General features: G+C 51.6%; 1 protein-coding gene across 3 annotated transcripts in view; it reads right to left on the bottom strand.

The window, feature by feature from the left end:
* Positions 1-17,071, bottom strand: part of CHST13 (carbohydrate sulfotransferase 13) — a 48,243-nt gene that overhangs the window by 20,686 nt on the left and 10,486 nt on the right. The window contains exon 2 of one of the 3 annotated variants that reach the window (XM_052778172.1): positions 13,942-14,074. Coding sequence is in view for 1 of the 3 variants with exons in the window: in XM_052778170.1 (XP_052634130.1) it covers positions 11,717-11,810 (94 nt within the window). In the remaining 2 variants the exon portion in view is untranslated. Of the gene's footprint in view, positions 1-11,716; positions 11,857-13,941; positions 14,079-17,071 lie in introns of those variants that run through there. The other 2 variants (XM_052778173.1, XM_052778170.1) reach the window with 2 other exon arrangements.

The following is a 17,071-nucleotide window of genomic DNA, read 5'->3' as shown; positions in this document are numbered from 1 at the left end:
CAGCATTTCCATTCCTTGTCAATAAACTCCTCCTTTCCAGTCTGCTGCTCGACAGGAATTGCAGCAGAAGGGCTTGCGCTGGCAGTGCCAAGGGAGAGATCCCTGCTGGGATGCACAGGGGCTGATTTTCAACTGGCAAGGCTGCACCAGAGACCCACTTCTGCCCTGCACACCCGCACACTGCGGTGGTGTCCGTACCCCTGCAGGCTCCCATCGCCGTGGCAGGCTCAGGCAAGCCACAGCTGCAGAAAGCTCTTGGGCTCACATAGCAGCATGGATCTACCAAGCCAAGAGCCCATCTGCACCAGCCTGCTGCTCAGCGGCTGAGGCCACGGCAGGCCAGGGTGCCGGGGGACCAGGCTGGACTTGCTTAAAACCTGCCCGCAGTCAGGTCTGGTTCAGGCAGATGCTGTTTGTACCCTCTGCACACAGGCTACCTGCACGCATACAAGAAAAAGAAGTCTCTCTAACGTCGTACGGCTCAACGACTTGCCTGCTGAATACGTTTTAAGCCATCTTGTCAGCTCCGCGCATCTGGAATTGATGAAAGCCTCAACAAGCAGATCTTGGAAAAATGCACACTCAGCAAACCCTTCCCAACACAGCCACTCCCTCCCCAGTTTTGCCTCACGGCTCTTGCCCCTCTGCTCTCAGCGGAGGCAGCTGAGGGTCTGTGTCCTGCCTTTCTAAATGACAGCAGGTCGTTAACCTGTGAGACTCGCTGCCACAAGATACTGAGCAAGAGGGTTTACAATGCGTTGAAGAGATGCGTGAGCTTGCAGAGGAGGACAGGAGCTAATTACAGCCTGTTGGAGACTAGGGAGCACCACCTCCAGCACGTAACTTCTGATCACAAAGCTCCCTGTGCCTACTTCTGCTGCATTTAGTAGTGGGCATTGCCTGAGGCCACTAAAGAGCCCTGTCTCCTCAGCCAGCATGTTTAACAGAGGATACAAACATCTCCAGTGTCACTGGAGCACTGAGACGCAATAGATCCAACACCACCAGTGGCAACTTGTCTGAGTGGTTGTTGGATTTAGCTCCCTGTTGCTGGTCAAGCCCTGAGAATGGCTGTTAGCAGCAGGTGTTCTGAAGACATCTCTTTCCTTTTCGCAGCAAATGAGCAAGGTCTAATGGAGACCTCAGGAAGAAGGCAACGGGGAGTCTTGCACCTACACCCACCCAGCATCAGCCATTCATGGGCAGCTGAAGCAAAACTCCACCAGCATCACATCAGCCTTGTTTGAGTCGCACAGTGCCTGTGTCTGCTGATCCTATGAAGCTAAAAGGGAAGTCAAGCTTTCCGATACTGCCAGGAGTAAACTTGGAAAAGACCCAGCTGTGAATATGCTACCCCTGCACCCATGCCAAAAGGAATGGCCTGGCTCTGCAGATGTGTGCAGGACTGAACTCGCCACCTTCCTGTGCCATGGAGAGACATGACCGTGCAGAGACACTCTCTGCAGCCAGGGGAGGGGGCAGAGCCGTGTCCTTGCAGGGCATCACGATAAGAACAGGGACGGGGAATTGCTGAGGAGCTTCTGACCTCCAATTAGTTTGTGCTAATTTCCCAGATCCCTGCCTTAAAGGCGGCCTCTGGAACAGGGGAGCCAGCCTCAGAGACACCCACACCCGGCTGCTCTAAACAAACATCACCTTTGAACCGCATGTCAATATTACCCGTCTTTCTGCAAGGTCAGTAATTCATGGCACAAAGCAGTGAAGCAACATCTGCCCAGAGAGCCGGCTTGGATCAGGTTTCATGTTAGTGGTGAGGCTGCAAACCCACAGGGAGAGCAGTGCTCCCGGAGAGACCACTCCGAGGGACGGCTCAAATCCGACGCTGCTGCTCCCTCCCCGGACGGGCTGGGAGAGCAGCCAGGAGATGGAGAGCTATTAATCAAGTGGCATTTACAAAGAGAAGAATAAGCTGTGAGCAGTGCTGTGACGAGTGGCCAGGACTCGTGGCCCCAGTGTCCCTCCATACCACAGAGGTGACAAGGGACGGGAAGAGACCCACGGGCCACGACACGCCTTGTGCACTGCCGTGCAGGTCCAGAATATTCAATGGCACATCTCCACACAAACACCGTGGCTAGAGTGGCCAGCACTTGCCCATCTGCCGTGCCCAGGCTAGGGGCTTGCTGATCTGCCACTTGAGCCGCTACAGAGACAGTGCCAACTTCAGAAGAGACTTTTTGGGGAGAAAGCAACTTCGAGTCCAGCTGGATAATGCTCTGGGGGAGTCTGTGAAAACTAAGTCCCATTATGAAAAAGCGGGGTCTTCAGCACAGCAGGTCTCAGCATCTGTGCTCAGTCGCGGTTTGTTTACACGGCCACGTAACAGACTCATCTGAGCACGACACCAGACTCGGATCCGGGGCAGTGTGGTTTGCAGCATCTCCCAGCTGCAGAAACAGCTTCTCAATGTGACACACCACCACGAGGGTTCGGTGACGGCGATCAGGCAGTGGCACTGCTGCGAACACCGAGGCCGTTTGTCTTTCATTGCTCCAATGCATCGGGGAGAATCATCGATAAGGTGGAGGGAAAGCAGGACACGCTAACACAGGGGGAGGCAAACAGGGCTTGAAGGAGCCAGGCTGGGCTGTCCACGGGGCTGGGAACAGCTGGTGCTGGCAGAGCCCAGCTGTAGGTCAGGAAGCTCTCGCCGCTGTGCCGGGAAGGACTGGAGACCGCACGGGGCTGTGCATGCAACTGGGACAGCAAAAGTAGGCAGATGCTGAATCCACATGCACTCGCGCCCTCTAAACCAGACCCTCGACCATTTTTAATACCAAATGGTGATTTTTATTTTGGCACGGAGCTGCCAAAGGATGTGGGTTATGTGGCCAGGCTTTCCTGCATGGGTAGATGGTGACGAGCCACCTCGGTTGCAGATGTAGCTGCCCAACTCAGGGGTGTCAGAGCTGCTGCAGTACTAACCAGTGGGGAGAAAAACTGCTTGCTTCTCCCAGGAAAGACCAACTCCCAGCTCTTCCCAGCCAAATTCCCATCAGTCTGCCTGCCCATAAATTTACCACTGTTCTATCTAATAAAAGCTCATCCAAATATTAAGAGCTCAGGGGCACTCTGGGGAAAACAGGAGCAGCCAGGCCTCCTCTGCCTGTTCCTCTGCCAGGCTGCAAGAATTCCCCACTGGCTGCCTCAAGGCTGGACACCTCCGTGCCCTAAAGCTAAACCTGCTCAGTGCCATCCCAGCAAGCTAAAGGGAACGGATTCGCGCAAGTTGAACAGATTTTGCCTTCCTTCTCGGAGGCAAGGAAGATCTGGTCTATCCAGAAACAAAATTCAGGCTTTTGCAGATCTTTGCTTCTGAGCCTTCAGAAGGTGGGAGCTGGAAAGGGTTACGAAGCAGGGATCTTCAGAAAGCGTATTGACCTGAGCCACCCCAGTAAGGGCTGCTGCAAAGACCTGGGAAAAATGAAACCTGCTTGATAGCGTTCAAAAGAAATGTTGGGGGAGAGCTCAGCTTCCCTTGCGCTAGCCTAACCACCAGCAAGCCAGCATAAAGATGTCCCCACATCCACAGGTCCTGCCAGGCTGGGTGGGTCAGCAGGACAGTACCAGAATTCAAGATGGATCTCCGATGGCACAGCTGGGGTCCAGATCCCACGCAGTGGTCTTGCACAGCCGTTCACAAACTTTTCATATTGAAAGGCCATTTTTTAGGCAGCTGCCCAGGGGGAGTCACAGCGATGCCTGAGACTGACACCAAGACCTATTTGCCAACTGCAGGGCAGCGTGTGTGCATGGGACACTGTGGTGTGTTTGCTTTTTGCAATCGCTGTCCTGTCTGCGAGGCTCAGACTGAAAGCACACTTCAGGGCACTGCTGTACTGTGCCAGATTCAGCCCAGTGAGAAGGGATTCGAAATTTGGGGGCTGTGAAGTGGTGGGGTGACAGTTGAGGATATTAGCCGCTGCAGGTTCATCTGGCTACTAGGTCTTCTGGGCTTGCTCGGCTCCATGCAAAGAGGAACAGGCAGTGGTGGCTGCTGAAACCAACAGTGCTGCCTCCTGCAAAATCTGTAGACGCCTGGCTGGTCTGCTGCAGCCCGTTTGCTGACCAGCCAGCACACAGCGTCTCCTGACAGCACAAGGCTTGCAGTGGCAATGTTGGGTATCACTTCTGCAAAGGACCCAAGTTGCACAGAGCCACTTCTCACACCGTGTCCTTTGGCTCCCCTTCCCTTCCCCGTTCTCATGTATGCTGCATGCTCCCTCAGAGCATCACTCTCTCCTTCCAACACAATACATGAAGCATCATCTTTGTGCCCCAGCTCATTAAAACTATAAGAGAAACCCCACATCCCGGTGCTACCTCCTACGCTGGGTGATCTCCTGTGAAGGACACGCAGAAAGAGGAGTTTATCTGAGCAGTGGCCACCCACCTCCTGGGGATACAGAGCAACTCTTTCTTCCCATCTTTGCCCATGTAGGGCTTTGGCTTAGACTGAGATTTTGGCTTCCCAGTGGAAGCCATGGGCAATTGGGAAATGGAGAACAGAGGGAGTCCAGGCTGCAGAGGAGACATTTGGGGGTTGGACCCTATTTACCAGAGCTCTACAACCAATTTTACTGGATAATTTACTGGAATTACATGGGGTGCATACCTGCAACGGAGCAAAAACTGCGCTAGCCAGAAGAAACCACGACAACCAGCCAAGAAGCAAGGATCCCAGCATCTGGAGATGACCATCAGGGAAGGGGGTAATCCACATAGGGCAGCAGCATGTGTAGGGTGCATTTAGCAGTACCTCCCACCATCCAGCCCTGCTGGAAGGATTTTACTACCAAGGGAGCAGTTGCATTTGAAGAAGGGAAAAATTAAAAGATCCATGTGAAACAGTGGGGAAATTGCAGAGAGCTTGTAGTTGAATATAGGCCTGTCCCAAAGCTGCAGATCCAGACAGGAGACAGAGACAGGGTGTCCCGGTTTACAGCAGTGCAAGCTCCACAGGTGCAGGTACATGTATGGGAGAGAGCAGACTGGTCTGAATTGGACAGCAGAGGCTGGGAATATGGGGTTCAGCTCTCCACTGACACCAGTCACTCCCCTCCACCCATGAATGATTTTACTGGGGAAAAAAAAAAAATACCCCCAGCTCTTAGGGTAGCTCTATTTGTCCCTGTTCTCAACATCAGTGCAATCCATGCAGCGAAGGCAGGACCTAGGCATGGCGATGTTCATCCCAGGCCATTCAGGCCACCGGAGCTACTCAGTGAGATGTTCCCTCCCTCTCAGACTGCTAATAGTCTTTAACTGCCTTTTAACAAGGAACGTTTTGGGCATTTGCCCAGCTCTGCCTCAAAGCCTCAATGTGAAACATCCCCCCCCTTGACCCCACAGAGGTATTTGGGGAGTTAAGCTCTTCTTTGGGTATTCAGCTCCGAGGGGGAGTAATGGGAGTTAAGCATCTAATGCCTTATGTAGTTTCTTGGCTTCTGACAGTGAGTCCTGGGAAAGACAGCTGTGTTTGCTCTGGGATTAAGATGGAGGGTTTGCCATGCTCTCCATTCAGATGCTTGCAGGAAGCAGGGACCAGGAAAGAAAATCCAGCACATAATAAACCCCAGCACCCCCAGGAGTGTCCTGGCCACTGCATGAGCACTCGTCTCCCAGCCTCAGACCTGACTGATGATCCCCAGAAGGTCCTTCCTGCACCAACGCAGGCAGAGGTCCTACTGCTCCCAGAAGATGTTTTTGTGGAGTCCTTTTTGCAGGATAAATAGGAGCATTGGGGTTTTGGGAGTGGGGACAAAGCAGAAAGCACAGGTGCAATGTGCTGCCAGAGAGAAACAGCCAGGTTGGAATGCCAGAGGGATGCAGGGCCAGCGAAGGCTGGATCCACCTGCCAGAGCCACTGAGACGTGAATCTCTCCTGCAGGCACAGAGTTAACTCCCAGTGTGCTAAGCCCCCTCCTTCCCCCTCCCAAACCTCTAGCATGTATTAGAGATTCTCAGGAAACTGTAGAAAGCCAAGAAGGACCACAGAAAGCACTCCTTGTGAAAAGCCTGGCCCTCAGGAGCAGATGGGCGTCATTACTGCCCTGCTCGCAGCTTTGGACCGGACAGATTTTTTTCTACCACAACAGGTCACGGCTACAGCATTTCACGTCTTCAAACATGGCAGAGCTGAGGGCTTTCCAGCCCACGTTGCCCAATGCCTCAGCTGACAAATGTCGCTGCACTTTGAGCACTGGCTCCTTGAAGGGCAGCGGCTGGATCCTGGGCATCACAGCGCCGTGACCAGGAATCTGAGCTGAGCAAAACTGCCCCACGACATAAGCAAACAAAACAAAACAGAAAAACCACCACCATCTCAGAGGGCGTCTTAGATTTCACATCCCTGCCCGCACTTGCAGCGTTAGCCAGGGCGAAGGCAGCATAGCCCTCGTTATCTGGAAGGCTGAGGACATGTGTCAGCCAGCTGCAAACATGACCCAGTCTCAGAAAGCCTTCGCTGGCCGAACCGCGCTCATGTCCCAAGGCAGTGCCTGAATTTCAGCCTGCAAATACCTTTAAACAATGGGGAGGAACTGAGGTCTAAAATAGGCTCTTTCCTGTTCTGAAAAAGAATCCCTGGTTTCTAAGGGTCTGCTAATATCTAAGTGTGTAAGTGTCTCTGTTCAGGCGAGGTCTAGGTGCATTTCTAGGTTCAGTGACTAGGGCTCTGCAGGACCTCAGTCAAATCACTTATAAACTCTACAATCTCTATCACTCTATAATCTCTATAATAGTTTATCCCCCCCTGAAGGAACAAATCTTTAGGCACAAGGATGGAGCTGGCTGAGAGTTCACATGAGCAACCACACAGACTCTGGATGCATAGTTCAGAAAAACGTGGAAGGCCAGATCTGCAACAATCAGAAGCAAGAGCTTCTCCAGGACCTGCTGGTGCTGAGAGATGCTGGGCTGAGCAACAGAAACCATCCCAAAGTTGGCAGAGAGTGGTGGCAATGGGTATCTTCCATATCCACCTTGGCACATCAGAGAGTGTCTAACAGCACCAAAACGATGAGGCAGTTTCCTGCCTGTGATATGCGCTACGTGTGGTGGTATGGCTTCTGGCATTGCTGCTCATCCTCCTGTAACACCCCAATCCTCCCTTCTCAGGCTGGAGAAGTGGTACCTCCACTCCAGGAGTGGCTGGAGGTGGCTTTGCTCCATCAGTGCCCAGAGGAGATCCAACCAGTCGATGCAGGAGTAGGTAAGGATGGAGCGAGGGATCTTGCTGCTTACCCGCTCGCAAACCTTTCTGGAGCAGTATCACAACCCTGGCGCTACTATGATCCTGGTTCCGATATCTCTCGTTGTGAAAGAGTCAGATCGAAGGTTGAGTACATCTAACCCGCAAAACCCCATGGAAGTCCAACAACTCCTGCTGATAGCGGGTCCTGAAAGAATATGGGGAGTGCAGAAGCCAGCGTTGAGCAAGTGCTGCGAAAAAGACATAAGAAGCAACAGCTGGATGCTGCAGTTGGACAGAACCAGTGCAGAAATAAAGCAGCATTTTGAGATTGAGGGTTTTTCCTTCTTTCTTATTGGAGCAGGTGATTCAGTGCTGGCACAAACTCGAAACAACAGGAAGCGGAGCACTCCCCGTCCCGCAGGCTGCCTCTGTGCAAGGTCTGCTTTTGTCTCCTCCAGTCACCTCCAGCACGCACAAGTCACTGGACTGGACACAGGAAGGATGGGGCAAGAACAGAACAGCCTGACTTACGCAAGGGTCTCTTGGGATCAGACTGAATGACCTCACCCTCCCTCCTTGCCTCAGGCTTCCAAAGGTGCCTCTTCCTCCAAACACTTCTGAGATTGCAAGGGATTTCTTCTCAAATAACACTGGTCAGAGACAGAAGCCTCAAGAGGGGGAAGGTTATGTAAAATGGTTCGTATAGCACCCAATCGCCTCTCATTAGGAAATACATTCTTTTGGGATGGAGGAGCTGCTTATTAACTGCTTAGGAGACTGCTAGTTCGTGCATACATCCCTCTGGCCCCTCACTAGCGGCCTGAAAACTGCTAGCTCTCTAGACATCAGTACGACTTGCCTACTCAGTTTCCCCAAAAGACCTACCATTGGGGTGGCCCCACAGCACTTTTAATTAAGGTCTGCAGAAACCACAGACGCAGAATAACGCAGGGCCTTACCACCTGCCACTCACCTCCCTCTGCCTCCTTCAGATGTTCTCCCTTCTCTCTACACCACATCTGTACCAGCATAGTCATCCCCGGCTCCCCCACTGTTGCTAAAATCAGTGCGGTTCCCCTGAGAACAGCAGTGACCAAAGCTTTGATGTAGACAAGGATCTGCAGCCTCCAGCATTTACCGCTGTGCCAGTCTAGACATGCTACGACTGGAGTTAGATGAAACAACGGTCTGAGAGCCCCGCTGCTTATTCCCACCTTCTCGATGCAGAAACTGTATGGCGTGCAGAAGTCAGCATAGCCACCACTAATAATGCACTGTCCCTGGAGGAGACAGCAGAGGAAGATCAACTCAGAAGACGGATGACGATCACGCTGAAGCCAGGCGGGATCTCCTGGATGGCTGTGGGTTGACACCAGTACAACCACGTCCCCCTGACAGACCACATCACTCCTGGCACCAAGCTGAGATCGAGTGAGGTTTGCCCAGGAGCTGGGCGTACCTGCCCACACCACCAGTCCAGATGCAGGAGGGCCTGGAGATGCTGGAAGAGGTCTGCTCCAGCCAAACCCCCTAACTACGCACTGTGGCAGTCTTTGTAAATCCCACCTGCCGGTGTGCGCAGCACCACTTTAACACCTCCCTGCGATGCAGATATTCTGTCCCTGGCCATGCATCTGTGAGCCTGCAGTGAGACAGCTGAAGGCCAACAGGACAGACAGGTCATCACCTTCGCAAAGTGAGCAGGGGACAGTCCGCGGGTACAGCTGCACCCCTTGGCCAGGGACAAGGACTACAGCCCCGGGGCTGCCCACTGGTACAGCCAGCAGCACGGAAAGCCAAAGCAAAGCAATCGGGGATATGAAGTCAATGCACGCTCAAACCCACATGCAGATGCTCTTCCTGGGGAGCACTGAGACCGTCTCACCTCTCCTGAGCGCCAGTGAGATTGGCAAACACACCCGAGCCCGTTTCTGCCTCAAGGAGGGACAACGGGGGATTCTGCCACTGACTTCAGTACAAACAAATTCAGCCCAGCACCAAAATAACCAACTCGGTGGCATTTAGGAGCAGAGTTATTTCAGCACATGCTGGTGTGTGGGTGTTCCTAGGGCAGAACAAGAAAGCCTTATTTCAGCACAGCCATGGAGTTCAGTGCAAACCACGCCAGCGCACAACTGCCCAGATGGACTTAAAAGTGGAAAATGCAAACAGAGGAGTTAATTCCTGCTCCCTGAGCTGAGTGAGCCCTTAGCACTCTCAAACTTAAAGGGTTTTGGTTATATCGTCTTTCTTCCCATGTTGTATTCCTTTTCCTGGTCACAGGATGGTTCGATCTCTACGTGCTGTTAGCAAGGATTTATTCAGCACGTCACACCTAATGGACTGTGGGTGGCCCAGGAAAGGCGACCTGCTGAATTCTGCTAAAGATGGAGAAAAGGATCTGACTGCTCCCAGGGGAAACTCACAGCACTGCTGCTTTTTCTAGCATTTTTCTTCATTATTATATAGAAACCAAATGACACCAGACAACTAGAACTCCAAATAACCTCAAGGCAACCATCACTTTAAAGATGACATTTTTGTCTGCAAATTGTTTACCTACTATTGTAACTTGTAACTTCTAAAATTCAAGTAATTGGCCTGAGTTTGCTTTCCTTTGGGATAAAAAAAAGAAGCCATTTTTAGCTTGCTTCTTTTCTGTATATGGTAATGACCTTTCCTCTCCTAGTGTGAGTTTTTCACAGAACTAAAGAGGAAAGGAAAAACTGTAAACTGAAAAATAATAAGGGAAAGAGATGGCACAAAAATGAAGGCTGGACCCAGGGAGACAATTATGCGGCTAGAAAATAACCAGATTTTAGAGAACATGAATATAACTTTAATTCACCTCTTTTGTGAACCTTAAGGGGCAAATCTGGCGTTCACCACTCTTGCAAATGGGCTTCCGCCGAGCGACAAACACCACTGGTTTCCACCAGTTGAGGATCCCTACCCCAGACTTACCACCATCTACAGGACCTTTCAAAAATCACACTTGCCCCATATGAAGGAAACGGATTTGCAGCCTATTAAGGGTGCTGCATTTCCCAAAGCCTCAGCTGGCCAACGCCTCTCAAGGGAGTGTTCCAGACCCCAAATCCCGCAAACCCCTCTTGAGATGCCATCACCATTACCGTCACCTGGTTTGCTCTGACCTGACGGGAACTCTGCATGAAAATGTGTTGAGATCATGCAAGGGATTAAAGTCAAGTAAGCACAGAAAGTTCTGCTGACTCAGACACACAGAAGACTCCTTTTGAAAAGCAGAGTCCTGAAAAGAGCCACATTTTCCAGCCGAATACTAGAAAGTGAATCCAATGTAAAACGCAATCGTCTCTCTGTTAGGAGTCCTGGAGATTAGAGTTGATTCGGTGCTGCACTTTTTACTGAACAGTCCCAATACTAAAATAAGATGCATGTATCGTTCCTTTAAAAAAAAAAGTTACTAAGGAATACAGTACTGATTGTGGTCTTCTGGGATTACTGAATTCATTTGACAAACTTCACACGCTCTTCTAGAAATAACAAATGCTTGCCGAAACCTAACTCCTTTTCAATCTTATTCAGCCAACAAGTTAAGCCTTTTTTTATTTTTAGGAAAAAACACATTAAAGTGATGGAGCAGCCCCTGTAAAAGGAAAATCGCATTTCATTTAGTCCATGCTGATAAAATTCCACTAACATTTCAGTCAAATCAGTCTTCTGAGTTTTAAGACGTAACTTTAAAGGCCCCATTGATGGATTGCTGCTGTAATCAGAAGACATTAGTAGTACATTGTTAAAACTTACAGGAATTACCCAATAACGTCTCTTAGGAAAGAGGAGCTAATTTCCCCAAAAGAGCAGAAAGGAGACAGGGAAATAAATAACCCCTCCAGCGCAAAACTGTTTATATTCTAGTTCTGAGTTGTTTCCCAACGTGGAAGATATTTCTAAGAGCACACACTAAAGAAGTCCCTTGAGCAAGTCAACCAGATTCCCCGGGAATTTTAGTGGCCGTGGGTGTGAAACGGGCACTTGTGGAACCCAGCGGCTCCTCTCTCTCTGTCCTAACCCCAGCCCAGCCTCAGAGGCACCGCACGAAGCTCTACACAACTTCATGCCCTGCTTTCGCTGAACGCAGGGACGCTGGACGGGACGGTCACCCCAAAGAAGCTTGCTTTAAAAATGAAACGGGGATTTCACTGCAGAACAGCAGCGCTGTGCCGGCAGGTCTGTCACACGCTCCAAGCAAACGCGACAGCGAAGTTCAATGCTCTGGGCCGAGAAACGTGCAAGCTCCGGCCGAGTTCACCGGCTGACCCGAACTTCAACTCCCCCCTGCATCGGCCCCTCCGGACCCGACCGGCTCTCACCGCCCCCGACGTGGCTTCAGGAGCCGCCCGGACCCGCTCCGTGCCGCCGCCCGCCCGCCCGCGGCCCCCGGCCCCCGCCCTCCGTCCCGGGGGTCCCGCCGACACCGCGGGCACCCCTGGCCGGAGGGGGCCGCGCCGGACCCACCTGGGTTGAGGCTGCTCTGGAAGTAGAAGACGACCAGCAGGACCGAGCCGAGGCAGGCGGCCAGCGCCAGCCGCGGCGCCCGGCTCCGCCGCATCCTCCGCCGCGGCTCGGCGGCGCGGCGCAGCGCCCCGCGGCCAGGGCCCGCCGAGCGCCCGCCGGCCCCGGGCGCCGCTCCTGCTCCGCTCCCCTGCGCGCCCCGCCCCGCTCCGCGGCCGGCGCCGGGGCCGGGGCCGGGGCCGGGGCCGCCTCGCCTCGCCTCGCCTCGCCTCGCCCCGCCGCCGGCAGGAAGTGACACCGGGACGGCTCAGCCCCGGGAAGGGGAACTTCGCCCCCCGAGTGCCCCGCGGCGCCGGGGCTGGCGCTCGGCGCCCGGCGGCCGCGGCGCGGTTCGCCCCATCCAGCCCCGCCGGGCGGCGGTGGCGGCGGCAGCGGGAGGGGGCCGGGGGCGGGGTGGGGGGGTGCCGGTGGAGGTTTCCTGGGCCGGGGCTGCGTCCGCTCCCTGGCAGCGCTCGGGAGTACGCCCTTCCCCGCCAAACTCCCGGGGTGGCTTTAAAACTCCGCGCAGGGGAAGAGAGAGTTACTGATGTGCTGGCAGGGCTCGGGAGTTTCCTGGTGACTTTTCTCAGCACGTTCGCTACTTCGTAAGCATCACAAAGTTTCGTGGCCATAAAATACACCTCTTTTTTTTTTTTTTTGGCTAACCCCGTGGCCCTGCGGACTTTAACTGAAAGCAATAACGCTTCTGACTAATCCTAACTCAAGCAATAAAGTTACATAGGAGCACGTAATTTTCTACTAATCTCTGCATGTTTTTGGAAAGCAAGAGCACAATGCTCTCTTACCACGTCCTCTAACCTCCAGGCTCTGTAATTGCAGGCAAAACAAGCTCTGAGCTTCTGTTGCCCCAGTTTTGAAATAGCAGTAATGCTATTGACCCACCTCTGTAAAACACTCAAGATCTAGTCAAAGGCCACTTGTCAAATTAGAAAGCCAGGGTGACAGCTGGAGTCCCACTGACAACAGTCAATCACTGCTGCTCTCTTCATCCCCAAAATACTTAGCTTTAAGGTAAAGAGGACAGCTCAAGGAGGAGCCACTGGGAATGACAAAGAAAGCCTGGGTGTGCGCACATGCTGGGCTTCATTCTGCCCTCATTTAGGGCAGAGTAAACCAGCAGGAAGAATTCATTGCAGTGAAGGAAGCTGGAATGAAATAAGAACCGGCGCAGCATCTTGCAGGCCAAGTTGAGCTATGACCATGAAATTACACAGCTCTTTAAAGTCCCCATTGGATGGTCTAGAGAGGGGTAACAGAAACGAGACCACAGCTGAGACCCTAATATGCTTATACCTCCTCGCAAGGACACACCAGTGTCTGCAGTAACCAGTTGGAAAGATAAGCTCAGCTCCTGAGCCCCGTGCCTGTCAGATCTGTGCAGGGAGGGACTGTAACCCCCGCCACTGGGGAGCAAGACATAGTGCTAGGGCAGAGTTAATGATGGCTGCTGGCTGGGAATGACTCTGCAGATGCAGGTTGCTCTCTGTTGCAAGTGGTGCAGCAATTCTGGCCTCGCTGGCAAGTGTGCAAAGAGCTGGGATCTGCCTTACTTGCGAAGATGGGCTGAGAGACCCCAGGAACGAAGGGGCTGGCTGAGTCCAGGTGGGGAGGAGGGACTGGTGTGTGCGAATACATTTTGATATCTGCTTACAGGCATTACCCTCATATTGGGGATGCACTACAAAGTGAGACCTCCCTTTATTTTTGTTTCTGAAGAGGCTTCCAACAACCTCGGAGGGGAATGAAGACTTACGGGTTTTGTCAGCATTAGAAGAGACCAGAGCGGTTCTCTGGGTGTCCACTACAGCTCTGTCTGGTGCTGCTGTCCTTGAACCTCTCAAGAGAACAGAGTGAAGTGCAGAGACTGAAGGCATATATATCCAGCCCGTGCAGTGGGAACCCCCTTCCAGTAGCTTTGCAGGAGCTGGAAGGTGCACTTAGACAGTTGGTGAGTGTTGCACTATTTGCATCTCCCAGTACTGAAACACTGGAAAATCTAGCCCAAGGCTCGCAGAGGAGCTAAGGAAAATAATCATCCCTTTAGCCCAACTTCCCTGGGCTCAGCAGGAGAAATAAGAACAGTAGAAGTGACCAAACTTCACCCATAGTTGGACATTCCCTTAAAAGAAAATACAGTAAAACACCCCAGTTCAAACTCAGACACTGACCTGTTGCGTCCTGCTGACTGTTGTCTGTATTTCATACCCGGAGGGCAGGGCCGGGGCCATCTGTGATCACATCAGCTATGCAAGGCTGGTCTTCCAACAGTCCGAGGTGAACATGCTGTTCAGATCCGCGGGGCTAGAAGGGGAAACACACCATGAAGATTTCATAGGATTCTTCTGTGGACTCTGCTGCAAATAAGATCGGCTCCAATGCTAAAACACCCTTTTTAGAAGGACAAACACGTTTTCAAGGTGGGGGAGGTACATTACGGTAAGAGCTGTCGCGTGGCAATGGCACCAGATGCCGGGAGGTCAGGCCTTTGCTGTTGCCTAGTTCTGCGCATCTGAGAAACCTCCCTGGTCCCACATGCTGATGTCTTGTACCACCCCCCTTCCCCTGCAGCCCCACCATACAGAAAAGAGCAAGCAACCCCAGCCCGTAAGGCAGACAACAGTGACTGGTGCTTACCTGAGAAGAAAGGTCACCCCAGAAGTGTAGAAAGGCAGAGGATTAAACCCAAGCTCTCAGACTCCCAAATTATTATCCCAAGCCTATTTCTAAGGGAATCATCAGGTTCAGTCTGCATTGGAGAAGACCCTCTCTACTTCCCCGGGTACCACTGGTGACTGGAGAACAACTGAGGCACAAAGCACATATGAAAATACGATTGCTCAGCGGCACATGTGAAATGAGCGTGGCAGTTGTCCGTGGGTGAGCACTGAGCCTGGCTCTCTTAATCTGCCGCTTTGCCACGTTAATTGCAACAACTGAGAAACGAATATTTGCTGGAGAATGGCAATGGCTCCTTCCCTGCCAGGCTGTGAACTCCCCGTGGAAGGGCCACGCTGCTCCCTGTCTACACGGTGCCTCGCGCTGTGGGGTTCAGACCATGGCTGGAGCTATTTATGACTGTAAAGGCTATATTGATAACCAAGAATAATGGTCAAAAGGTACCAATAACATGGCACGGAGGAAAACTATTTGTTACTGCTGAGGCCTGGAACTGCATCTGACTTGTAGGTGAAGACGGAGTGCTTTTTGCCTGCAGAAAGATGCTGTGCCTTTGATGCAGTGCATGCCTGAGTCCCTCCCCGCTCATTAGTAGTGCTCGTTACTGTCTTCTCAGCAGGTTTCTCCCAAATGCCTTGCTGTTTCCCAGGACCTTGGTGCCACTGAATGAGATTAACCCCAAGCTTTGGTCTGATGACCATGTTGAATGGAAATTAACCAGCAGCTAGTTTCAGCTCGAAACTGAGGAATCTGTTGAACTCCTCCCCAAGTCCTGGTTTTCCAGCTACTGTGAAAAGAAGCCTTTCTAGCGCGTATGTTGCACCCACTTACTTAACTCTGGAGTCCGAATGCCACAGAAATAATTTACCCTGGCCTCATGCTGGTGAGACCTCCATCTGCTGGTGGCCAGGCTCCAGTGCACGCTGCCTTTGCTGCCAGAGCCCCCGAGTTTTACCAAGCTAGCAAGGGCTTGGGCAGATATGTAAGAAATTACACTGATGCAGGACAGGCTTTCTTCAGAGACCAGCAGCTGGGCAGCTACTCACAGAGATGACCGTGGGTAATCTGTTTTCTAAGAACTGCATTAGACAGCACCCTGCCTCCAGGATTTCTACGGGCCCCAGTGTATCCTGGTACTCAATGCTTAGTTTTAAATTTTATGGCATCGCTGTAATGTGCCAGCTGAGAGGGACCTTGCAAAGCCCCAGCTCATCCTCTACTTGAGCAGATGTGTGTGCAGCTTGTTCTGAAATTTTCCCTGAGATGGACACCTTATGATCTTGCCAAGCAATCCCTTCCAGCCCTGCAAACCCTCAAAAATTTTTCTTACCACCTTATCTGAGCCATCGTTGTCATAACTGGGACCCACAACATTTTGCCTTGAAAGACAAGCAGGGTGCCTGGTTCTGTCTCATTTTGTATTAACCAGGAAAAGTCAATTCTGCTAATAGCACCAAAGTGGAATACTTGCTTTCTCAGGCAGTGCGCTATTTTCCACCATCTCCTGTAGTCCTTTTCACCTGCAGAATGTGAGTTTTCAAATATTATTTCATCAAAACACTAGTGCTTATGCCCACTTTCCACTGATATACAACAGCCATAGTTCAAAGCAGCAGAGAATCATGCCGAGGTGGACTTGTCACCATTAAGTACTGGAGTAAATATTTGCAGGCTCAGTATATAAAAGAAACAGGTTGGATAAAAGGCAGGATTTACATTAAATGCCTCTGGAGAGGTAACTGGAGAATTAAAAGTATGTATAATAAAACAAGATGCTCGATGAATCTTTTAAATCTATGGCCAGATTTTGCCATTTGTTCATACAAAGTAGCACGCATGCCTTCAGAAATCTCCTTGGTCTCAGGGTGACAGGGCAGGGAATAAGCAGCTGATCCCAAAGACACTCCACACCCTGGGGAATTGCACTGATTTGGTGGGTATGACAGTGTACATTGCCTAAAGTTAAGCAGGTTCATACGCCTTGTCAGAAAAAAAGTACTGAGGGTTAGGATAGTGCAAATAGCATCTGGTGCTCATTAGTTAGTATTGAAACCTGGCTGATTCCATACCTTGCTGACCTTTCTGTTCCCAAACAAAACCCTAATCACTTACCAGAGATCCTTTTGCAATTATCTCCTGATCTGGGAAATCTCCCGAGAGACCAAGAAACTAAAAACCGGGCTCTCGCTTCGTATCGTGAAATGCTGGCCTCTGTCAAAATAGATTTCAAGAGATCGTTCCTTTAACTTTCTTGCTGCCACAATTTAAAAAAAAAAAGGCAAAAAAACCCCCCCCAAAACCAGCAGCTGTTTTCTTTTAAAAGCACCAGTGGTGATGGGAGCAAACTAAATTACAGGCTCTGAGGACTACTCTCTGCCTGCAATGCTTGCATCTACTGGAAATGCCGTTGGTATGATGGAAACTCCCATCAACCATTTTATTCAGTGGTGGCAACTAGGAACCGTGTTTGCCTTTCGTACTAGGCATTTCTATTTCATTAGTTTATGTACCGTTACCAGCTGGGAGCTTGTTCTCTGCTGATGTCTGATTTAGAGGCTTGCATGAGGGAGGGATGCGATTTACAGATATACACTGGAAAGCCAGTTGCCCTTGATCTTAGCA

The sequence above is a fragment of the Harpia harpyja genome, chromosome Z, assembly GCF_026419915.1.
Source record: "Harpia harpyja isolate bHarHar1 chromosome Z, bHarHar1 primary haplotype, whole genome shotgun sequence".
Classification (NCBI taxonomy): domain Eukaryota; kingdom Metazoa; phylum Chordata; class Aves; order Accipitriformes; family Accipitridae; genus Harpia; species Harpia harpyja.
The sequence above is the reverse complement of the archived record's forward strand: the minus strand, read 5'-3'. Positions and strand labels throughout refer to the sequence as shown.